The sequence below is a fragment of the Salmo salar genome, chromosome ssa01 (assembly GCF_905237065.1).
Source record: "Salmo salar chromosome ssa01, Ssal_v3.1, whole genome shotgun sequence".
Classification (NCBI taxonomy): Eukaryota; Metazoa; Chordata; class Actinopteri; order Salmoniformes; family Salmonidae; genus Salmo; species Salmo salar.
Genome location: NC_059442.1, coordinates 127,428,229 through 127,452,240, shown reverse-complemented (window position 1 = coordinate 127,452,240; position 24,012 = coordinate 127,428,229). Strand labels below are relative to the sequence as shown.

The window sequence follows — 24,012 nt, the reverse complement described above, 5'->3', positions numbered from 1 at the left end:
GAGGACGTCCTCCGGAAGTTCTCATAATTACTGTGTAAGTCTATGGTAGTGGGTGAGAACCATGAGCCTCCTAGGTTTTGTATTGAATTCAATGTACCCAGAGGAGGATGGAAACTAGGTGGCAGTTCTAAGCTGACATATTGGATTGTGTTATGATGGTCATATTATGGATTATTTAGCTATTTGATTTAGATTTTTGGACCCATATAGGTATCACATGCTTATAATTAAAAAAATATTAGATAAAATTCTGAATTTCGGCCTTTACTACTATAGCCCAGAGAAACAAATAAAACATTCATAAATGGCAAAAAAAGACAGTCCAAAAAGATAATCATAAGCAACAAGGTTTTGAAGTGTTTCTCCTATATCTAGGAGATATAAGAAAGGTTAGGATATATATATATATATATATCTACAGTACCAGTGAAAAGTTTGGACACACCTACCAATTTAAGGGTTTTCTTTATTTTTACTATTTCTCTACATTGTACAATAATAGTGAAGACATCAAAACTGAAATGACAAACATGGAATCATGTAGTAACCCAAAAAGTTTTCAACAAATAAAAATACATTAATATATGAGATTGTTCAAAGTAGCCACCTTTTGCCTTGATGACAGCTTTGCAGACTCTTGGCATTCTCTGAACCAGCTTCATAAAGTAGTCACCTGGAATGCATTTGAATTAGCAGGGGTGCCTTGCTAAAATTTAATTTGTGGAATTTCTTTTCTTCTTAATGCATATGAGCCAATCAGTTGTGCTGTGACAAGCTAGGGGTGATATACAGAAGACCGCCCTATTTAGTAAAAGACCAAGTCCATATTATGGCAAGAACAGCTCAAATAAGCAAAGCGAAATGACAGTCAATCCGGAAAATTTCAAGAACTTTGAAAGTTTCTTCAAGTGCAGTCGCAAAAACCATCGAGCTATGGCGAAACCGGCTCTCATGAGGACCGCCACAGGAAAGGAAGACCCAGAGTTACCTCTGCTGCAGAGGATAAATTCATTAGGGTTAACTGCCCCTCAGATTGCAGCCCAAATAAATACTTCAGAGAGTAACAGACACATCTCAACATCAACTGTTCAGAGGAGACTACGTGAATCAGGCCTTCATGGTCAAATTGCTGCATAGAAATCACCACTAAAGGACACCAATAAGAAGAAGAGACTTGCTTGGTCCAAGAAACACAAGCATTGGACATTAGACCGGTGGAAGTCTGTCCTTTGGTCTGATGAGTCCAAATTTGAGATTTTTGGTTGCAACCGCTGTGTCTTTGGGAGACGCAGAGTAGGTGAACGGATGATCTCCACATGTGTGGTTCCCACTGTGAAGCATTGAGGAGGTGTGATGGTGTGGGGGTGCTTTATTGGTGACACTGTAAGTTATTTATTTAGAATTCAAGGCACACTTAACCAGCATGGCTACCACAGTGTTCTGCAGTGATACGCCATCCCATCTGGTTTGCGATTAGTGGGACTATCATTTGTTTTTAAACAGTTAAACGACCCCAAACACACACTGCCAGGCTGTGTAATGGCTATTTGACCAAGGAGAGTGATGTCCTCCACAATCACCCAAACTCAACCCAATTGAGATGGTTTGGGATGAGTTGGACTGCAGAGTGAAGGAAAAGCAGCCAACAAGTGCTCAGCATATGTGGGAACTCCTTTAAGACTGTTGGAAAAGCATTCCTCATGAAGCTGGTTGAGAGATGCCAAGAGTGTGCAAAGCTGTCATCAAGGCAAAGGGTGGCAACTTTGAAGAATCTCAAATATAAAATATATTTTGATTTGTTTAACACTTTTTTGGTTACTACATGATTCCATATGTGTTAGTTCATAGTTTTGATGTCTTCACTATTATTCTACAATGTAGAAAATAATCTAAATAAAAACCCTTGAATGAGTAGGTGTGTCCAAACTTTTGACTGGTACTGCATAAGTTTTTTCTTTCAACATATTTAACCCCTTTTTTGGGTAGGCACAAAGCTACTTTCATACTTTGATAATTTTTTTGAAACCGGTACTTGTTACCTTCAGATCAGTCCCATCTGTGGGGGTCATAGAGCAAAACTGAGAACATCGTTTTTTTGTGAGAATCTCCCCTTTTCACAGTGTGGTCACATTAGCTTGTAGCCCAAATGGTTTGTGCGCTATGAAACAGAAGTTGGCACATCAACAGTACAGACTTCAGGCGAGTCCTCTGACACTTGTGGGGGGGTCGTAGAGCAAAATGGAGACCACCATCGAGTTCGTGAGAGTCTCGCATTTCCATAGAGTGCTCATAAATTTGTAGGTCAAACCGCTTGGACAGTACAGACATTTTAAGATTAGAAGATCGATTTTCGGAATGTCTCATGTTCTGACAAACACCGCTCTAGCTCTGTCATCTTTCACCGCAGATGTGGAAGTGCGACATCGGCGGATGCGGTGGATGGAGACACATCCAATATATAGCTTAAAATTATGGATTTTGATGGGGATTATCAATCAATTATTTGGTGACGTGAATATATTTAGTATAGTTGTACGTAAAAAGGCTAACTTTTTTATTGTTTCACTATTTTATTTTTATGAAATTCACTGAGGAGGATGGTCCTCCCCTTCCTCCTCTGAGGAGCCTCCACTGGTCCATTATCATTTCTATACATTTTCAATTTGGTTTTAGTAATTTTAAAGCATATTGAGTTTGTCCCCGCCAACTATTTTTTTACTCAAACCACCTGCGGGCCAAATTGGAACCCCTTCGCAGGACATATTTTTGACACCACTGGGGTAGAACGATCCAAGAACACATGTATCAAGATTTAAATAAAAAAGTGTGGACTATGCAGAATTTGCCCCATCCACCTCCCTGAAATTCACTTCTAGAATATTACCTAGTCAGCAGGCTTGTCAAACATTATATTTTTATTTTAGCACACCATTTTCAGGTTTTCAGGCCAGGTTTCTGAACCCAGATTAAGTGCTGGATTCAATCAGATTGACATCTGCATAGCGTTGTTTTGGCAGTATCAGAGGTGTAACTGTGTCAGTGCTGCAAAATCCACAATCTGCTCCTTGTGTTGCCTAACCACAGACACTGCCATTGGATGCAGCGAAACCACACCCGAGTATAATCTGACAAATCCCATGCAGCCATGTTAGACGTTAAAACACTCGAATTAGACTAATATGCATAAATCCCCCGATCTAAATTAACATGAATTATGTTTCGACATTTGAGAGTCATTGGGCTATTTTGAACATCGATAGTGTCGTTTTGAACTTTTAACTCAGTAGGGATAATAAGTAAAGAGAGTGGTTTGTGACACACAAGAGCAACCGCTCACCGATATGTTAGTTTAAACAGCAGTTGCACATCCAACACCGCCAAACATCTGCTATGCGAATGTCGGCCAACACCGGTTAATGCTCGATCTGATTAAATCCAGGTCTAAGCTTTCTCCTGGACTGATAGGCATGCTGTAACGGACGTCGTAAGGAGTGGACCAAAATGCAGCGGGTAAAGTGCTCATCTTCTTATTTATTAAAGGAAAAACACTTAAACAAAACAAACGACAAAAACAGTCCAATAAGGTGCACAGACTATATTGGAAACAACCACCCACCAACACAAGTGAAAAATGAACACACTTAAATATGGCCTCCAATTAGAGACATCGACAACCAGCTGCCTCTAATGGGAGGTCATTGAAAAACACAACATAGAAATAGAAAACTAGAATAAACATAGAAATAGAAAATATAGAACATAAATCAAAAACCCCGAAACACACAAAACAAACACCCCCTGCCACGCCCTGATCAAACTACAATAACCCCTTTTACTGGTCAGGACGTGACACATGCTCAGCTGAGAAGGTCCATTGAAAATGCTTTTAAGGCAACACAATAAGTTGTAGTCTGTGTCTGGGAAAGAGGTCCTTCGTGTTTGAATCTAACAATTTTACTAATGTTTAATATGTAGTACTGAAATGTGTGGCACTCATTAGATATGGTTGAACATAATTTGATTGATATGCACAGTACCTTTGCATTTTGTAATTTTTTTTCTACCTATCTGTTAGACTCTGTCGGTTTCTCTACAGCTGACACACAAACATGCGCACATTCGCACGTGCCAACACACACACACGCCTGCAGATGTAATAAGTTCCACTGAAATGAGAAGAAAGCTGTGGATATCAGTAAATAATTTCACCCCCCCTAACATTACACCACAGTCATGTCTGTTAAATGGAGTTAGAAGATGCCAACTTTATTTCTGCTGGCTGTAAACGTTTTTGCTATGTGATTCTGTCCAGTGAAAAAAGAAAATCCCAAACCCTCTCTGACTGCCTGTTTACTAACACATAAGGGACGGTTTGAAATTTACAGAACGTGGACGCTAATTAGAGAAGGTGTAATTAATTTGAAGAGTGTTCATTTTAATTAGGCTTTACTAACAACAAGAGGACTTTGTGTTGGAGCCGATTTCTTCCTATTTAAGAAACAAGAGGTAGGCCTACCCGTTTGACCTACAAAATTATAGGCTGCTATCCATAGATTTGTCAGCCAATTCCTCCACCCACCATGGACTCTTTAAATACCTCTGTGTCAGTGAAGAGCTTGGTGTGTTAAGTTAAAACCAGGGCTCAATTTGAAAGGGGTATGTGAGGGTACGCCATACCTTTTGTTAAATAAAATGGCAAAAAGCATAGGCCTAACCCTTGTAAGTATAACATTTAAGATAATAAAAAAGGAGCAGATTATACAAAGCAATCTATAACACCGCTTTAGTCCGCAATGCTTTTTGCTATAAACAAAGTACCCGAGAAAGACGTGACTCTGATGCATATGGGGATATATTTGGGCCATCTCTATGACATTCAGAGGTTGAGCTACAACCTTTTATAGTCAAGGAGATATATAATGCGTTTATAAAAGGCTACTTTTTCTCGGACCCACAAATGCAATGATAGATTCATGCAATGTTTTTTTAAAGAAGATATTTTTACCCCTACCCTTGTCCATGGTGGTCTGCCAACCCACAAACTTCTGGCCAGCAGCTCTAAGCACTATACGAATTGCCACTTTGCCATGTAATGTTTACACGTTTGCTCTGGTCTGTCCTATAAGTGAGGGTTAATGGTAGGCATGTTCTCTGCTATCCACTTTATGTTTTAATTATTATTTTGGGTATAGGGGATGGTCACTTGTTTTTTTTCAAGTGTTTAGGGACGGTCGGATAAAATATATATTACTGAAAGGAGGGCCATCCATTTTCCTTTTAGTGAGTTCCGATTTTCTCCAAGTACACCTTACTATAAATATCGTACAGGTATTTCACTGAGTGGTATATAAAAATACACAGTCATACAAGTATGTTGTGCATGGTTGCCATTGTATGTGAACACCTGTCGTCAAACATCTCATTCCAAAATCATGGGCATTAATATGGAGTTGGTCCCCCATTTGCTGCTATAACAGCCTCCACTCTTCTGGGAAGGCTTTCCACTAAATGTAAGAACGTTGCTGCGGGGACTTGCTTGCATTCAGCCACAAGAGCATTAGTGAGGCCGGGCACTGATGTTGGGCGATTAGGCCTAGCTTACAGTCGGTCTTCCAATTCATCCCAAAGGTGATCGATGGGGTTGAGGTTAGGGCTCTGTGCAGGCCAGTCAAGTACACCAATCTCGACAAACCATTTCTGTATGGACCTTGCTTTGTAAACGGGGGCATTGTCATGCTGAAACAGGAAAGGGCCTTTCTCAAACTGTTGCCACAAAGTTGGAAGCACAGAATCATCTAAAATGTCATTGTATGCTGTAGCGTTAAGATTAAGGGGCCTAGCCCGAACCATGAAAAACAGCCCCAGACCAGTATTCTTCCTCCACCAAACTGTACAGTTGGCACTATGCATTGGGGCAGGTAGCGCTCTCCTGATATCCGCAAACCCAGATTTGTCTGTCGGATTGCCAGATGGTGAAGCGTGATTCATCACTCCAGAGAAGGCTTTTCCACTGCTCCAGATTCCAATGGTGGTGAGCTTTACACCACTCGGTGGAAGCGTTCTGTGAGCTTGTGTGCCCTACCACTTCGCAGCTGAGCTGTTTTTGCTCCTAGACATTTCCACTTCACAATAACAGCACTTACAGTTGACAGGGGCAACTCTTGCAGGGCAGAAATGTAACAAACTGACTTGTTGGAAAGGTGGCATCTTATGACGGTGCCACATTGAAAGTCACTGAGCTCTTCAGTACTGGCCATTCTACTGCCATTGACTGTCTGTGGAGATTGAAAGGCTGTGTGCTCGATTCTATACACCTGTTAGCAACGGGTGTGGCTGAAATAGCCGAATCCAATCATTTGAAGGGCTGTCCACATACTTTGAGTGTACTTCACTGAGAGGTACAGTGAATTCAGAAAGTATTCAAACTCGTTACGTTACAGCGTTAAATGTTTTTCCACATCAATTTCCACACAATACATCATAATGACAAAGCAAAAATTGGTTTTTAGAAAATTTTACAAATGTATAAAAAAACACTGATATATTACATTGACATAAGTATTCAGACCCTTTGCTATGAGACTCGAAATTGAGCTCAGGTTCATCCTGTTTTCATTGATCATCCTTGAGATGTTTCTACAACCTGATTGGAGTCCACCTGTTGTAATTTCAACTGATTGGATATGATTTGGAAAGGCACACACCTGTCTTTATAAGGTCCCACAGTTTACAGTGCATGGCAGAGGAAAAACCAAGCCATGAGGTCGAAGGAATTGTCTGTAGAGCTCCGAGACAGGATTGTGTTGAGGCAAAGATCTGGGGAAGGATACCAAAAGATTTCTGCAGCATTGAAGGTCTCCAAGAACACAATGGCCTCCATCATTCTTAAATGGAAGAAGTTGGGAAAGACCAAGACTCTTCCTAGAGCTGGCCGCCCGGCCACACTGAGCAATCGGGGGAGAAGGGCCTTAGTCAGGGACATGACCAAGAACCCGACGGTCACTCTGACAGAGCTCCAAAGTTCGCCTGTGGAGATGGGAGAACCTTCCAGAAGGACAACCATCTCTGCAGCACTCCATCAATCAGGCCTTTATGGTAGAGTGTCCAGACGGAAGCCTCTTGGAGTTTACCAAAAGGAATCTAAAGGATTCTCAGACATGAGAAATAAGATTATCTGGTCGGATGAAACCAAGATTGAGCTCTTTGGCCTGAATGCCAAGCGTGAGGTCTGGAGGAAACCTGGCACCAGCCAAGACAACGCAGGAGTGGATTCGGGACAAGTCTCTGAATGTCCTTGAGTGGCCCAGACAGAGCCCGGTCTTGAACCCAATCAAACATCTCTGGAGAGACCTGAAAATAGCTGTGCAGTGATGCTCCCCATCCAACCTGAGAGAGCTTGAGAGGATCTGCAGAGACGAATGGGAGAAACTCCCCAAATACGGGTGTGCCAAGCTGTACCCAAGAAGACTCGAGGCTGTAATCACTGACAAAGGTGCTTCAACAAAGTACTGAGTAAAGGGTCTGATTACCTATGTAAATGCGATATTTTTTAATCATTTTCTGACATTTCTAAAAACCTGTTTTTGCTTTGTCATTATGGAGTATTGTGTGTAGATTGATGAGGGGAAAAAACAGTTGAATCCATTTTAGAATAAGGTTGTAACATAACAAAATGTGGAAAAAGTCAATGGGTCTGAATACTTTCCGAAAACACTGTATATTTGGTTATGTGATCTTCCAAGACATTGATTCAGCTTTGATCTAACTTTAGTAAACAAGCACCATTGTGAAAAGTGGCAGAGCGATGCTCCGGTGCACTCAGGTAGCTCTACACGCCTGCAGTCTTCTGCCCTGAATGAGCAATTGAAGCACACTTAGCCTACTCTTTTGCCTTGCGCAAAATTTTGTGGTGCAGAAATGAGAGATCACATATGTGAGGCTGTTTTATGAAAATCTTGGAATATTTGGTTGGGTATGCAGTACGTGAGCAACTGCTGCCCTCATGATGAGTTCTGATTTTTTTGTGGCCCCTACCCCTATCAAAGTTGCCCATCCCTGGCCTATGACATTGGCCTACATCTCAAGTTGCGTTGCGCAGAATATCAGATCTCAACTGTTTAACTGTTTAACATCACCAGTAGGCTAGGCTACCACATCCCTATAATATACTGAATATCGTTTTATAAGCGAGTATTGTGTCTAGGCAACTGAAATAATCTTAATTTACTCCATTTTAAATTCAGGCTGTAACACAACAAAATGTGGAAAAATTCAAGGGGTGTGAATACTTTCTGTATGCACCGTAAATTCCTTAAAAAGTGCCCCCCCCACACACACACACACACACACACACCTGGGGCCAATCAAAGTAATTTTGTAAATGCCAGATCTCTATGGCAAGATACATCATTCACCCAAGTTTTCGTGGAGACAGGTCCACAGTCCCCTCCCTGATTTCATTGTGGGGGACAATGAAATAATAGGATACATTTACAAACGTGCAGATATTCAATTAAAATCAGTGAAGCAGTAGATATTTCTCTCTCTCTCTCTCTGATGACTATGTACAAGCAGTACAGACAGACTTAGCTAAAACTGTGTGCGGTGTGTTTGTGTGTGAGTGTATGTATGGCCACAAGGAGAGTAGATAATTGTCCCATTAATTGTTTTCCTATTTGTGTGTGGAGGAAGCCGACAGTGATCCATTAGCTCTGCTCTTTGGTGGCTTTGACTCGCCGTCTCTTTCATATCAAATGCGATCTGGAATAGATGGTGGATAACGGGAAGAACTACGGCTAAGATGAAGATAACAATGCCTGCATCCCAAATGGCATCCACCCTATTCCCTATATAGTGGCCAGGCCAGGGCCTATGGTCAAAAGTAGTGCACTATATAGGGAAAAGAGTGCCATTTGGGATGCACACAATAACAATACTGATAGATGGTGATAGTGGAGGGGTGATTGCAGTGATGGTGATGACTAGTATGATGGTGGTGATGATAAGAATGATAATGGGGGATAAAAATGATGATGACTTTGATGATGATGACTTTGATGATAATGGCCGTAACGGCAATGACAATATAAGAGGAAGGCGATGGGAGATACTGACCAAACGGATAGCAATGTAAAGCCAAGGAAAGACAAGAGAAGAGACGGGAATAAGAAACAAACCAATCGCTCTAAACTAAACTACAGCATAAAGTTGACAGGGCAGCTGAAGCAATGACATAATTGTAACAAATCGTATTCTGCAGGGAACGTAACAGTGCTTATTTCCAAACTATGGCCTCCACTGAACAATAAGTCAATATTTCCATATTTTATATGGGACCCATCTTGTAACTTCTGCTGATTCCTCATCTGTGTGACACAACATGGTGGTGTAATCTTTCCCTTTCACTTTCCACTGTTGTACTGTAAATAAATTGTAATGTCAAAATAGCACATCTCATCTCAAAAAAGGTTCCACTTCATATAAAGTTAGGTGAGAAAACAATCAAAAGAAGCAGAGGAGAAGATCTTAGGATTTAATAAGTAAGCGTTCGAGTGACAAGCAAACACTGCACACAGAGTTCCCTGTCTAGCAAAACCAAACCTGTAACCTAATCACTTTATTGAAGAAAAAAGTTTCTTAAAATCAACACAGAACTACATCTAGCAAATACAGTATTTCCAAAACATACACACTCACGAAGTTGAATCAGGAGCTTTCATCCAATAGTCCACACACTCAGTTTGTCAGTGTACCTTGTACGAGTTGTATCAGGCTAAGTTTGGGTGTATGTGTGTGAACCCAGGAAGATAAAGCATAGGTACAAATATTTTTAAGGTTGCAAAATGCCGATACTTTTCCCAAAATGCCTAGGTTTTCCAGAAGATTTCTGCAATAAGGAGCGAATAAACAGGAAATCCGTGAATCCTTCAACCAGAATTTCAGGAAAACCTGGACCTTTTGGGAAAGTTTTGAAACCCTAGTAACAATCCAATCAGGGAGTGGTTTATTGTACTGACCTGTCGATGATTCCACACATGTCAATCTGCAGGTCGCTGTAGTTTCCTATCAGCATCTGTTGCACCTTGATCAGGTCCACAGCATTATTATCCACATGGATGTGTCTCATACAGCCTTGGAACACGTTGAAAGGGTTTCTGCACTCCTGGTTATTCTTGCTATCCGGGCAACCTGTGTTAAACCAAATGATAGCCATCAATCAATAGCCATTCCCTAGTAGGACTTACAGAAGACAGGTGGCAATTAAGACCCCATGATAAAGAATTGCGTAGATATGTGGTATCTTATATGAATGTACATTGTTCATACTGTAGCGAAGCAGAGCATATTCATGATTGTCTAGAAAAAATACCATATAGTGCAACTCAAGCTCAAGGCCAAGTGTTGAACACAGGAGATTTTCTAAGCATAAGTGTTATTCTGCCTGGTTTCGAGTGTGTTTAGACCGTGGACACCGAGCTGGTGCTGCCTGCCTGCCTGGCTCTCTGGTTACACTGCTGGCTAAAGGTAATTAAATGGCATGACAAGCCTGCTGAAGAGCCTTTGCTGAGAGGAGGCGAGGAGAGGGAAAGAAAGACCAGCTCAGAAGCAGAACTGATGGAGAAATGAAGGGCGCTAAAGATGAGAAGGAGGATGAGGAGGAGAAAGAGGAGGAGAGGCGAGAAGAGAGGAGGACAGAGAGACCAGCTCAGAAGCAGAACAGAGAGAACTGAGAAGACCTAAAGAGATGGAAGAGGAGGATTAGGAGGAGGAGAGGAGAGAGGAGAGGGGGACAGAGAGAGCAGCCCAGAAGCCAAACAGAGAAACACTGCTCTAAGGGAAGCTAAATTGGAGGAGGACAGATCCTGCAGTCTGGTTAAGAAGTTATATGCTTCTTTGCACTAAGCCCTGAGATCAAACGCTACTGGTCCAATTCAAATCTTGATACATTTATGCACCAACAGTAGTCAAATTTACACTTGCCTATCTAACTACAATTAGGATTAGTCCCTGGAAATCCAAGCAGTATTTACACTTAGGGCCCAGAGTTTTTCCAGGTCATGTGACCGTCAGGAAAAACTTGGGGTCTGATGTAAGTGTGATGCTCTCTCTTACCTCCAAAGAAGAGGTTGTTGCCTGATACCACAGGGAAAGATGGGCTGGCATGAGCCGTGGAGCTTTCCTCTTTATCCACAGTGATGGTCAGACGACCTCTTCTTGCAGTCAGGTCTACTGAATGCCACTGGCCGTCGTTCAGACCAAACCCTATAGACAGAACAGACACAACAACAATGTGTCAGAGTCAGCGTTTCACAACAGTAAGCTGCTCTCAGATAACTCGATATTCCGCATAACAAAGTCTTAGGGCGCAACAAGGTTGTTTTACTTTTCCAGTCATTAGCTATCTAGGGTAATAAGACTGTGTTATTCTCTGAAATAGAAACAGCACATGGAAAACAAAAATAAAACAACAACCAGATGTTACTATTGATCTGACCTGTGACAGCGTCCAGTAGGATCCTGCCAGTCTTGTGTATCTGCAGCCTGACTCTGGTCTCGCTCAGGTAGAGCCACAGGCTCCCCACCTGCTGCTGGAGGTCAAAGGTTAACAGAAGGCCCGCTCTGTTCCAGGTCCGGAACTGCAGGCTGATCGCCACACCAACCGCCACCAAGGCAACCCCGCCACCACCGGCGTCTCTCTGCTGTAGAGCTGCACCCGGAAACTGGAGGAAACTCTGGGCGCCAGCGAACGTCACTGGGACGGAGACCGGCTCAGCACAAGTAAAGGTCACATTGCCCTGAAGAAATGTAAAAAAAAAAATCGATAATAATATCGAAATATGAAAAACATAAATATGAATTAGACCTCAGCGAGAAGGTGAAATAAAGCTAAGGGACATCTGACCTGAGTATATCGGGAATAGCAATAGAAGAGATCTAGCTAATCCGCTACATTTCCTGAAGGAGGACATTCATAATACATATTATCATAATGAGAGTCCTCAAACTTATAGTGACATGGTCTCAGGACATTAGCAGAGCAAACAAACAGGACTGGTGTTAAAAGCTAAACTGGCTAAACCATACTGAGCGCTGCGCTCAACCATTGTTTTGCTTCAGTTAAAACAACGGTGAGCAAAGTGTTCAGTTATGATTTAAACAGGTAAGTTAAATGCAGATTTCTGAAGTAATGACTGCAGGCTGTCTGTGTGTCTGAGAGTACGGTTTGGACATCTAGTATGTTGGCCATTGTTGTTGGATACTGGTAGAAATGAAGGTTTCATGGTCTCTTGCTGAGGCAGCAAAAGTGATGTATTACAGTACTGTCTAGCCCAAAGGGATATCAGGGAGGAATCTTTTAGCAGTTTGGCTTTGCTGTTCAATAACTGCAAGAGGGAAACAGTAGCAGTCAAAGTGATATACAGCAACACATGTAGTGTAAAGTGCAACAGTGTGCTACTGTAGTGAACAGAAACTTCAGGCCCAGAAAAATGACAAAGAAAATGTTATGTCCTTAAAGTATAATCCTTTGGATGGCTGTCTTTCTTTTTTTTTTTTTATGAAATCATTACCCTCATTAACATCCTTATTACATTTAAACAAGTGGTAATGTCTCATCTCTGGCTACTGAGATTGTGGGTGTTTATTCATTTCAGTGCAAAACCTAAAATCTTTTCCACATGGATTATTTCTCATTTCTCCCTACTTCATGTTGGAGTGGTTAAGGTAATCATTTACAAGATGGTAAATGTGTTCAGGAGAAAGCTAAATACCATCTAGAGGGATTTAGCTCCACAAAAGAAGACTCTCTGCTCCCTTATATCCTTCTCATCATGGATTTGTTAATTAATGGACCGATCAATATGAAAATAATCAATTTTTGTATTGAGTAGGGCTGTGACGGTCATAGAATTTTAGATTACGTTATTTGGCCAGCAAATAAACACAGTCACACGTAATAACGGTTTGAATAGCATTCACTTTTTTAAAATTTACTTTATTTAATTTTTACTCCGCTCCTGGCTGCATGTGCTGGCAATCTTTTAGACAATTGAGAAACAGATGTACTATCTTGTTTAAGAAAAAGTTTGGACACACCTACTCATTCCAGAGTATTTTTACTATTTTTTAGAATTGTAGAATAATAGTGAAGACATCAGAACTATTAAATTACATATGGAATCATGTAGTAACCAAAAAAGTGTTAAACAAATCAAAATATATTTTATATTTGACATTCTTCAAAGTAGCCACCCTTTGCACACTCTTGGCATTCTCTACTTTTTCAGCTCCATCTTTGAGTCTGCTGAACGGTGGTTTAATTGACCCTGGTCAGTCAATCAGCCTAAAGCTGACTCAACGGTTAACCCATCAACTTCTAGTAAATCTTTGTTTTAATTTAAACAATTTACTACAGTATCTGTGATGTGTTAGATGCCTGGGGCTGATATGCTTGATCCATTTTTGCTGCAGCTCTCTGCCACACTGAATGGTGAATCATTAACCCATATTTTTTACCTGACGATTATATCCGGTACTAAATAATTATTGGCCTATTTCTAAACATTATTGCCTAGCTAAATTATTAGAATTCTTGATTAATTCTCAGCTAAGAACTTTCTACTCTTTGAAATCTATTCTAAATGAACATCAGTCAGGTTTTAGACTAGGTCATAGCACTATCTTTGCTGCATCCCTAGTTACAAATGATGTGGTTAACTGTATGGATAAAAGGCAACATTTTGCCCTATTCATTGACCTGTCAAAGGCTTTCGATACTGTTGATCACTCACTGCTAATTCAGAGGCTTCCCTCAATTGGCCTAGATCAGCCTGCACATAACTGGTTTAAAAATGACTTGACAGAAGGTTAAATCAGGTTGCCTGGATATTATGAAAGGTGTCCCGCAGGGATCGATTCTGGGTCCTGTAGTTTTTAAATGTTTACATTAACAATATCGACTTGTCTGTAAAAGATTGTAACCTGCATTGTATGCCGATGATACTGTTTTGTATGCTATTGCCCCCACGGTAGACCAGGCTCTATCTGAACTACAGTCTGCCTTCACTGTATTACAGAAAAACTTTATTGACCTTAAATTAGTACTGAATGCCGATAAAACAAAGTATATCTTATTCTCTAGAGCGCATAAAAATAAGTCTGATGATTTAAGCATATGTAGTTTGGATGGTGTACATATTGATCGTGTCCCTGCTTACAAATATCTGAGCGTCTGGACAGATGAAAAGCTGTCTTTAAAAAGCAAATTGATGAGTTAGTTAAGAAGCTGAGAATAAAAATGGGCTTCTATAGAAATCTTGTTAAATAGTAGAAAGCAGATTATTCAGTTGATGGTCCTAGACTATGGCGACATCATCTATATGAACGCAGCTGCCCCATCATTAAAGCCGTTAGATGCAGTTTATCATAGCGCACTGCGCTTTATTACCAACAACAATTTTAGTACTCATCATTGCATTCTATATCAGAAAGGCCCTCTTTGATGTCACGTAGGTTGAAACACTATAATTTTTAATAATGCCCTTTTGCAAATAGTCCCATAATATCATTACTAAACTTCAGACATACACGTTACCACACCAGTCTAATGGATGGCTAACTCTGGAAATGACTTTGGCCTCTACTGAGTTAGGTAAAAAAGCTTTTTGTTTTTTTGCACCTTATTTGTGGGACAATCTTCAAACTGTTCTTAAAAAATGTATGTTCCGGTGACTCTAGGGCAATTCAGAACGCTGATTAAGGACCTTATTATTGATGAATGTGTTTGTTTTTGATGTGTTTAATTTCAGTCATTTATGTAATTCAGGGCTCATCTGTAAAAGAAACATTGGTCTCAGTATGAGATAAAATAAAGGTTAAATAAAATGTAAGTATTCTAACTCCTAATTCAATGCATTAGTTAACATCATTTGAAAAAACATTCTACATGACCATGGAAATGATTGCATCACAATACCAGGCAGCCATTGCGAGTATACCCATGAGTTTACCAGTCAAATTGTCAGGGTTACAGGTTCCAAGCCAGTTTCAATAATTATATTTCTGTGCCCTACTGCATTGTGGGGGAAACCAAAGACTTGTTTGCTTGTTTCAGAAAGGAGTAACAAAGTTTCTTCACGTTGTTAAGAGTCCATGTTATGGCAGAAATAGACTTAACCGCAAAAATGCCTGAGCGTCCCGTCTTCAGTCAGCTGTTAGTTTTTTGGGGGGGTGCCAGCCCTAGTATTGACTACAACAGTGGTCCAGTATATACACAATTGTTTATCAGGTTAAAGCAGGGTGGAAGCACCATCCGAACCTCATAAAAAGTTGAGGATATTGTTATTTTCCAATGCAACTCCAAAAAAATACTGCTCAATATACACATCACTACACAGAAACTGACATGGGCTCAAATATCTGCTCTTTTTTAAATACATTTACAGTTTTGGACTATTCCACCTGTTCCGATGTCACAGCCAGTCAAGCTCAATCAAGGTCAACTACTGTATTTGAAAGAAAACAAATACTACTTGAAACCAGGTCAGAAGATACGCACAGTACAAACCATCCAAGGTTCCCCAGGGTGGTATTCTTTAAACACCAAACAGATGAAAACTGATTTTCAACAGAAAGGGACTACCTGAACTAGTGCACACCTGAAAACATTTTCCTATTTGCACTATACCAGAACCTCCAACAGCACACATTTTTGTTGTAGCCCCAGACAAACTCACCTGATACAACTCAATGAGAGCTTGATGATTAGTTGACAAATTGAATCAGGTGTGCTTGTCCGGGGCTATAACAAAAATGTGTGCTGTTGGGGGTCCTGGAGGACTGGAGTTGGGAAACACTGCACTATACGACCAAGGCTGAGGTAACATACCGTGATGGAGACCTTCTGGTGCTGCTTGGCCAGATCATTCACGTTCACCTCATTCCAGAGAAGGTTCTCAAGACACCCATGGAAGTTCCTCCTGGACAGAACCATCTGTGTTCCATGGCACTGGACGCCACCAAAGCTTATCTTGTGAAAGAACATCCAGCCAATGTTAACATTCTAAAATGTTCTTACCTACATTATCATGACAAGCGACTATGATATAGTAACATGTTGAACTAGTGGTGATAGAATAGGATTGGAAGTGGTTCATCAATGACCTATAGTTAGGAAGTAATAAAAGGCCAAGTAAAGTAAGTCACTATCACATTAAAGTAAACTAAGTAATTATCACATTAAAGTAAAGTGAAGTAATTATCACATTTTGTGTATTCAGGTAGGGTCAACAATGACACTGTACACATAACTGTCTCAGTAGGTCTTACATAGACTATGACCAGAAGTGAATTGTGTTTCAATTTCAATAGTAAATTATTTCCAACACCCATTTATTAAAAACAGTCTAGAAATATTGTATGGAGGTCGGGTTAACCTTTTACTGAAATGGGCTAAATCAGGGGCACGCAGAGTGTTTCTTGGTAGTCTTAAACGAATCTACTTTGAAACAAAAATATACACCTCACACACATGGTTATGGGCTTAAAGAAAGAAGATACCTGTACCATGTCAGATAGAGTTGAAATGTATCCAACTTTGAGTTTGAATCCAAATATTACACTTTATATACACATCACAGAAGACAAATATAACCAAACTGTTTGACATAGAAATAGTGGATTTTGGGCGTAAAGATAAAATAAAAATGTATTAATGAAATTATGAAAAATGTTAACATTCCTCCCATGAGGCCACTTGAGGGCAATTTGGTAATTTGACCGCAGGAAGGGGCTACTGTTATTGATTAGAATATTATTTTGTACGGCCTTGGATGAATCACTCTTGTAGGGAATTCAGTGGCTATTAGACATCCGTTATAGAAAGCTATAACTCTATTACTAAAACATATATGTTTTATTGTTTGTGTGTGTGTGTGTGTGTGTATATCCTGTGTGTATGTGTCTCCTGTGTGTGTACGTTGTACAGTATCTGTGAACACATCTGTTAGAGACAAATGGAGCATGCTATTTCGGAGAGCATGAGAGAATGCAGGAATGTGTGTGTGTGTGTGTGTGTGTGTGTGTGTCTATGTAACTGTGGAATGACTTGGGGAACAGGTCACATACAACACACCTCGTTTATCTCAAAAGGACTGAGCTCTGCAGGGACCTGGATCTGCTGAGTGCTTTTATCCACAGTGAAGTTGACACGGCCGCTAACACGCTCGATGGCTACATGGTGCCAGTGCAGGTCATCTAGAAGACTACCCAGTGACACGACCATGTGGCTCTCAGGACCAGGAGAGGCACTTTTACCTAGAATACAACAGAGAGTCTTGTAGAAGTGAAAGTGTTTTCCTTTCTAGGACAAGCAATGTTTCCAGCAGTGGAGGCTGGTGAGGGGAGGATGGTTCATAATTATGACTGGAATGGAACAAACAGAATGGTATCGTACACATGGAACCCATGTTTTTGATGTGTGTGATACCATTCCATTCCAGCTATTAATATGAGCTCGTCCTCCCAGGTAAAGTGCCACAAGCAACAACTGGTTTTCAGTGTTTAGGTCACCACATACTGAAATATTCAAGAGATACTAATAGCAGTAAGAGAGGCGCCAGTCAACTACTCAACCTATCAAGCAACATGACTTCCAAGCAATCAACCGAAGTGACTCAGTGAAAAACAGTTGAATAGTGCAAATGTCTTGAGGGCTCAGTGTTTCAATGTTTTAAACTACAATAGATAGTTAATTGAACCTCAGACAGGAGATTTGTTTGCATCCCAAATGGCACCCTAGTCCCTACATAGTGCACTAATTTTGACCATAGCCCTATGGGCCCTGGTCAAAACAAGTGCACTACATAGGGAATAGGGTGCCATTTGAGAATCAAACAGAGGCAACAACATCATTAACAGAGATTGCATGCTGCACGGACCTCTGGAAATTACGAATGTGTGTCACTTTAATACATTAATTATGTAGATGTCATTTGTATGATGTCAGATTAGTTGAGAAGAGATGGGGATGGGGCACGATTAAGATGTTTTGAGGGCAAGCCTGACAAACAAATAAATATCAGTTTATTGGTATTGATTAACTGAGCTGCGAACTTATTTCGTCACCAAGACAGTTTAGCCTATACCTAGGGTGCCTCCCAAATAGCCCTATTCACTATTTAATGCATTACTTTAGACCAGGGCCAATAGAGCTCTGGTCAAAAGTAGTGCACTACTGTACATAGGGAGTAGGGTGCTCTAAGGCCCATAACTAATCCGCATGAGCAGATGTGAGGGAGGAGTCTCCTGGCAGAGTTAGAGTCTTAAAAATACATTATTTTGCTCTGGTGTCAAACTTTAACAACTCTCCTCGTGATCAATGTTTCAGAGGGTAAGATTGGACGAGGTTGTCGCTATCTCACAGTGCCAAGATCTAAGGACGGATAACTTTGTAATTAAGAGCAGTGTTGTTATAAACAGGACTTCCAAAACCCAGGATACATCCCAAATGGTACCCTATACCTATATAGTGCACTACTTTTGACCAAGACCCATTTGAGACACAACATTTAAATAAACCATGCTGGTGAAGTTCTGCTCGGGTACAGTGATGTTAAAGAAGACATTTTGGGAATAGAAATAGAAAAATAGATGACAACGAGCACACAGCAAGGTACAGCATCTCTATACATATTATATATTCTACACAAAGTCATTTGTCGAGATGCCCATCTGAAAACATCCTTTTTATATTCAGGTAAGAGCTAAAATAAAGGAAACATCAACATAAAGTGTCTTAATATGGTGTTGGGCACCCACAAGCCTGAAAAGCACCTTGGCATAGATTCTACAAGTGTCGGGAACTCTATTGGGGGGATGAGAAACCATTTTTCAAAGATAAATTCCAGAATAAATTTTGTTGATGGGAAAACGCTGTCTCAGGCACTGCTCCAGAATGTCCCATAAGGGTTAAATTGTTTTATTGGTTAACATAATTTTTCTGCTCATCAAATCATTCGGGTACCACTCGTATCCTGTGGGTGGAGGCATTGTCATCCTATGGGGGCATAGCCATGGTAGCCAAAATAATGGCCAAAAGAATAACCCTAAGCATAATGGGATGTTAATTGCTTAATTAACTCAGGATCCACACCTGTGTGGAAGCACCTGCATTAAATATACTTTGTATCCCTCATTTACTCAAGTGTTTACAATATTTTATCAGTTACCTGTATATGTCTGCTGTTGACCAAGGAAATGCAGAGGTCTTATATAAAGAGGCAACCATAAAAGCCATAGCTCTCCACTGATGGGGTTGCGAATGCTTTGTGTCTGAAAGATCTGGTTCATATAATGTCATTATATTTTCTGGAGAATAAACTGGAATACTCTCTGAAAAGAGCATAATTTAATTGTATTTATGCAATTATGTTACCGTTGTTTGCTGCAACTTTAAATCAGATTACCAATTAGGGCAATAAATAATCATATCTACAGATGTAGGATCTTAATTTGATCTTTTGTTGCTGAGAATGTTCCTGCAAAGCAGGAAATGCAAACTTGTAGTGTATTTGTGTTTCAAAAAGGCTTCTAAAGTTTGTAATTTCCACTTAGAAATGTCAGACTTGATTTTCCCTAACGAAAAATGTATCAACACCTACACAAATGTCCATTAATTGTAATCCACATAATAATTCAAATTTCCTGTTGCTGCATGATTCTTTTCCTGCTGTAGCAAACTGGCTCAAATTCAGATGTAGGATCTTAATTTGAGACAGTTTGCTACAGCAGGAACATAATCCTGCAGGTCTACATCAGAGGCTGGTGGAAGGAGCTATAGGAGGATGGGCTCCTCCCACCAGCCTCCTCTGGTCTACATGTATCATTGACAGAAAGGTTAAAGTCCTTAAGAATGATGAGGGCAAGGCTTGTTGCCATATAATTGCTCTGACTTAGGTTTATAGACTGCCGGTCTCAAAATTATAACCAACTGATGGCAGCATTACCGCAAAAATGGAGGAGGCAAGTGGAAAGGGGAGAAAGGTAAGGAACTTGTCTGTCGGCCCTGCATTGAATACCAAAATTGGCTATAGAAAATTGTGAAAAATAAAAAGTATACCAGTTTTATTTAAGGACCAAAAAATTGACAGCTGCACCATACAGGTTTCAAAATAGTTTGGGAATAGATTTTCGATGTACCACAAAACCACGCCGGATTCAAAACTTAGAATTCTTCAATTTAAATTATACAAAATTCTTGCAACCAATATAATATATGAAGGGTACAACCATCGCAGCTCTGCAGAATCATTAGATCACTTGTTTTGGTACTTTCCATATGTAACTTGTTTTTGGTCGCAGGTTCAGGAATGTCTGAAAAACTGCAACATTTACTTGGCGCTAACTTTGCAAATGGCACTGCTGGGTGATTTGAAAGTCATAGTCAATTGATCAATAATATAATAATACTCTTAGCAAAATGTTGTGTCTTTAATTTACAATCAGTAGAAACTATGAGAATAGAAAGGTTCAGAACTTTTGTGAAACGTCACAACACAGTGGAAAAATATATGGCAGATAGAAAACTGGATGGTCTTCAGAGATAGATGGGAGGGGTTGAGGGTATCTGAAGGCTGGGACTAAAAACAAACAAAAGATAACTAATGTAAAGTATCCTGTCTGTAAAATGTATAGGGTATGTATAAGCTGGATGTAGAAGCCTAAGAATTGTTTATCCATTCATTTACTCCAATTAGGGAGGGGTGGTAGGGTTAGGGGAAAATAATAAAGGAAAATATATTTACAAAACATTATATGGGCGATACAGCAGATACTGAGCTAGGATTAGGGGAAAATAATTAAGGAAAATAGATTTTAAATAATATCTAGATTTACAAAAGCAAATATATCATCAAGGTACAAGGCGAGACCCAAATGCAGACACAGGAGGCAGATGGTTGGAGTCTTACAATGTTTATTAATCCAAAGGGGTAGGCAAGAGAATGGTCGGGGACAGACAAAAAGGTCAAAACCAGATCAGAGTCCAGGAGGTACAGAGTGGCAGACAGGCTCGTGGTCAAGGCAGGCAGAATGGTCAGGCAGGCGGGTACAAAGTCCAGAAACAGGCAAGGGTCAAAACCGTGAGGACTAGAAAAAGGAGAATGCAAAAAGCAGGAGAATGGGAAAAACGCTGGTTGACTTGAAAACATACAAGACACAGAGAGATATGCTTATAAGTCTCATGCCATTATTTCCTATTATATGAATTTATAGTAAGAAGAATAGAATTTAACTTAGCTGAATAAAATAAAAAGGATATTTTTCCCCATTCCGGAGCGAGTTTGCATATATAGTGGCTATGTTGAGCATAAAAGTGAAAATTTGAAACAGGTCCTATATACTAGATTTAGAGATATTTAGCAGCTTTAGTTGATACAAACCTTAGAATGTCTTAGAATTCAAAACATATATGGGCTGCATCATCCGACTATAGGCTATTGATAATTTGAGAAAATCAACAACAACAAAAAAGCTTGCACTATGTTCCTTGCCTCAGGCTGCACAGCTGTTCTCTCATCAAGTGAACATATTTTCATCCTTCAGATAATTCTCAATTTAATATTGTATTTAGTAATATGTCAAATTTGTTTAAAATAGTTGAAATGTAGAAAGTCTCATTATCAAATGGGCAGGAACAGAGGCAGGGGAAAAAATCTGTATGCACTCGAATAGGGAATGGATGCCGCACACTTTCCCGATCCGTTTTTCAATGATGCCGGGTAGGCTACTTCGGTTTTATAGCGGAGCATGTGCTTGATATGAGCAGCTGAGAAATAAATATAACACTTATTTCACCCCATGCATCAAACACTGTTTGAGGAGCATAATCTCGCTAAGCGACAGGTGATATTCCACTCAAACTCTATATGCCATGGGCTCTCCAACCCTGTTCCTCCTGCTACCCAGTGCTTAATTTGGGATACCTGAATTCTCAAACTCATTCCACGGAGGGCTGAGTGTCTGCGGGTTTTTGCTTTTTCCTTTCAATTAAGACCTAGACAACTAGGCGAGGGGAGTTCCTTACTAATTAGTGACCTTAATTAATCAATCAAGGACAAGTGTGGAGCAAAAACCTGCCGACACTCGGCCCTCAGTGGAATGAGTTTGACACGTGACCTAGAGCTGTACGTTCTGTCCCAGACTGGTGGATAGACATTTTTTAGCTAACATAAGGTAACCAATCCATCCAGTATGCATAATAAGACAGTCCATACTCAAATGTGTTTAATTTTGGAGTATAGGCTAGACCAATAATGTACCAGACTCCTTTAAGACTCCTTTAATTGGCCAGAGCAAAACACTTTAGATTTTAGTTTACAAAACAACCCTTAATATACCTCTACGCATTTACAGTATGTACCCTTACAATATTTACGGCTGACATATTCTTAACTCTGTTGGATACAATTACCACCCCACATCCAGAATGCACTGGAGCAGGTCACAATGACCCTCGTATATTTGCATCCAATAAATATTACAGTTGACAGTTAAGATTTGGGATGAAATATGAGCCAGTAGGGCACAATATAAACCGACATTTTGATGAATGTAAACTACAAAGGAAATGGAATGGTTTTGGATACTGGACATAAATCTTGGCAAGCCCATTCATTTCATTCATTTTCACGCACGAGCTCCGAAGTTTCTGCAAACAGCTTGTGACTGTCTGTCTGTTCCTTGGTAGTGGAACTGCCTATGTTTTTCAATGTGAGCACTGCAGCCTTGGTTCATATTGGTTGCACAGTGTTGACTCAAGAAAAGCCTTGGACCAGAGCTTTGTTGACACTGTGTGTATGTGTGCGCTCGTACATGGGTACTGTATTTGAGTGTTATGATGTCTGTATGGGCATGATGCATTTGAGTGATGTATTTGAGTGCTAGAGTGGTTTTGTTGTTTTCCTCGACAATAGGTATGTAGGGGTTTATGGAATTTCACAATGAAGCTGTACAGTATGAACACGTACGTATGTGTTTGTTTGAGTGTGCATTTGAACGTAACTCACAGAGCAGATGAAGTTGGTGCTATAGTAGTAGTACATGTTTTCTACAAGTTCTCTATGCGGGTTTCTGCCAGAGCCAGTTTAGTAACAGCTTTAAAGTGCAGTGTGCCCCTACAGCACTGTAAATCTCTCCTTTCCCAATCCACTGAGGAGTGGATGGAGGAAGAATGGCCTGCCATCCCTCCTCACACTACCTCACACAGCCATGACAAGGCCCTTTGTGGTGAAAACTACTCTGACAAACGGCACTCGCTGATTACCTCAAAGAGAAAGAGCAGGGTCTGCATCCCAAATGGCACCCTATCCCGTATATAGTGCACTACTTTTGACCAGAGCCCATTGGGCAGTGTGCACTATAGGGAATAGAGTGCCATTTTGGGGACACCACGAGGAGACTAGCGTTTCACTTCAAGCTAGCCATCACGATAACAGAAACTGTGCAGAGAAAGCTTCTTGACAGGGGAATGACACCAGTTATAACAGTAGAGAGAGGGGAGGACAATCCCCCAGATAACCATCTCCGTCTCCTCTACATTGTTATTGTAATATTGTGACATACATCAACGTTGTGGGTACGAGAGGTACAGTATGCTCCAGTTACTAATGGCATATTGGATGTCTGATGCTTTCAAGGCACTTTTACCATCCTGTATAGAGGACTCAATCGCAATGCTTTCCTGTATTGGGACTGTTTCTTTTCAGGATTTAACTCGAGTGAAATGGCTGTTTGAACCATAGCTTCAGGGCTAATACACAGTCAGAGGTACTGACCTAAATTACACAGTCTACGAACTGCAAGGCCCAGAGAGAGATGGTTGGGGGGGGGCAGGCAGATAGACAGACACAGATACAGACAGAGAAAAGAAGAGAGCACCTGTGTCAAATGAAATCATGCTGTATTTCAAGAGATCATGCCAATTTGATCCAGCATTGATATCAAACAGAGGACCAA

At 40.4% G+C, this 24,012-nt stretch overlaps 1 protein-coding gene across 4 annotated transcripts in view; it reads right to left on the bottom strand.

The window, feature by feature from the left end:
* The window catches only part of LOC106561104 (contactin-associated protein-like 4), a 206,707-nt gene that overhangs the window by 89,967 nt on the left and 92,728 nt on the right, over positions 1-24,012 (bottom strand). For all 4 annotated transcript variants that reach the window (XM_045688516.1, XM_045688526.1, XM_045688535.1 and 1 more), the window contains 5 exons: positions 17,132-17,313; positions 15,887-16,027; positions 11,495-11,795; positions 11,113-11,262; positions 10,017-10,188 (listed from right to left, as the gene is read on the bottom strand). In XM_045688516.1, coding sequence (XP_045544472.1) covers positions 10,017-10,188; positions 11,113-11,262; positions 11,495-11,795; positions 15,887-16,027; positions 17,132-17,313 — 946 coding nt within the window. The remainder of the gene's footprint in view (positions 1-10,016; positions 10,189-11,112; positions 11,263-11,494; positions 11,796-15,886; positions 16,028-17,131; positions 17,314-24,012) is intronic.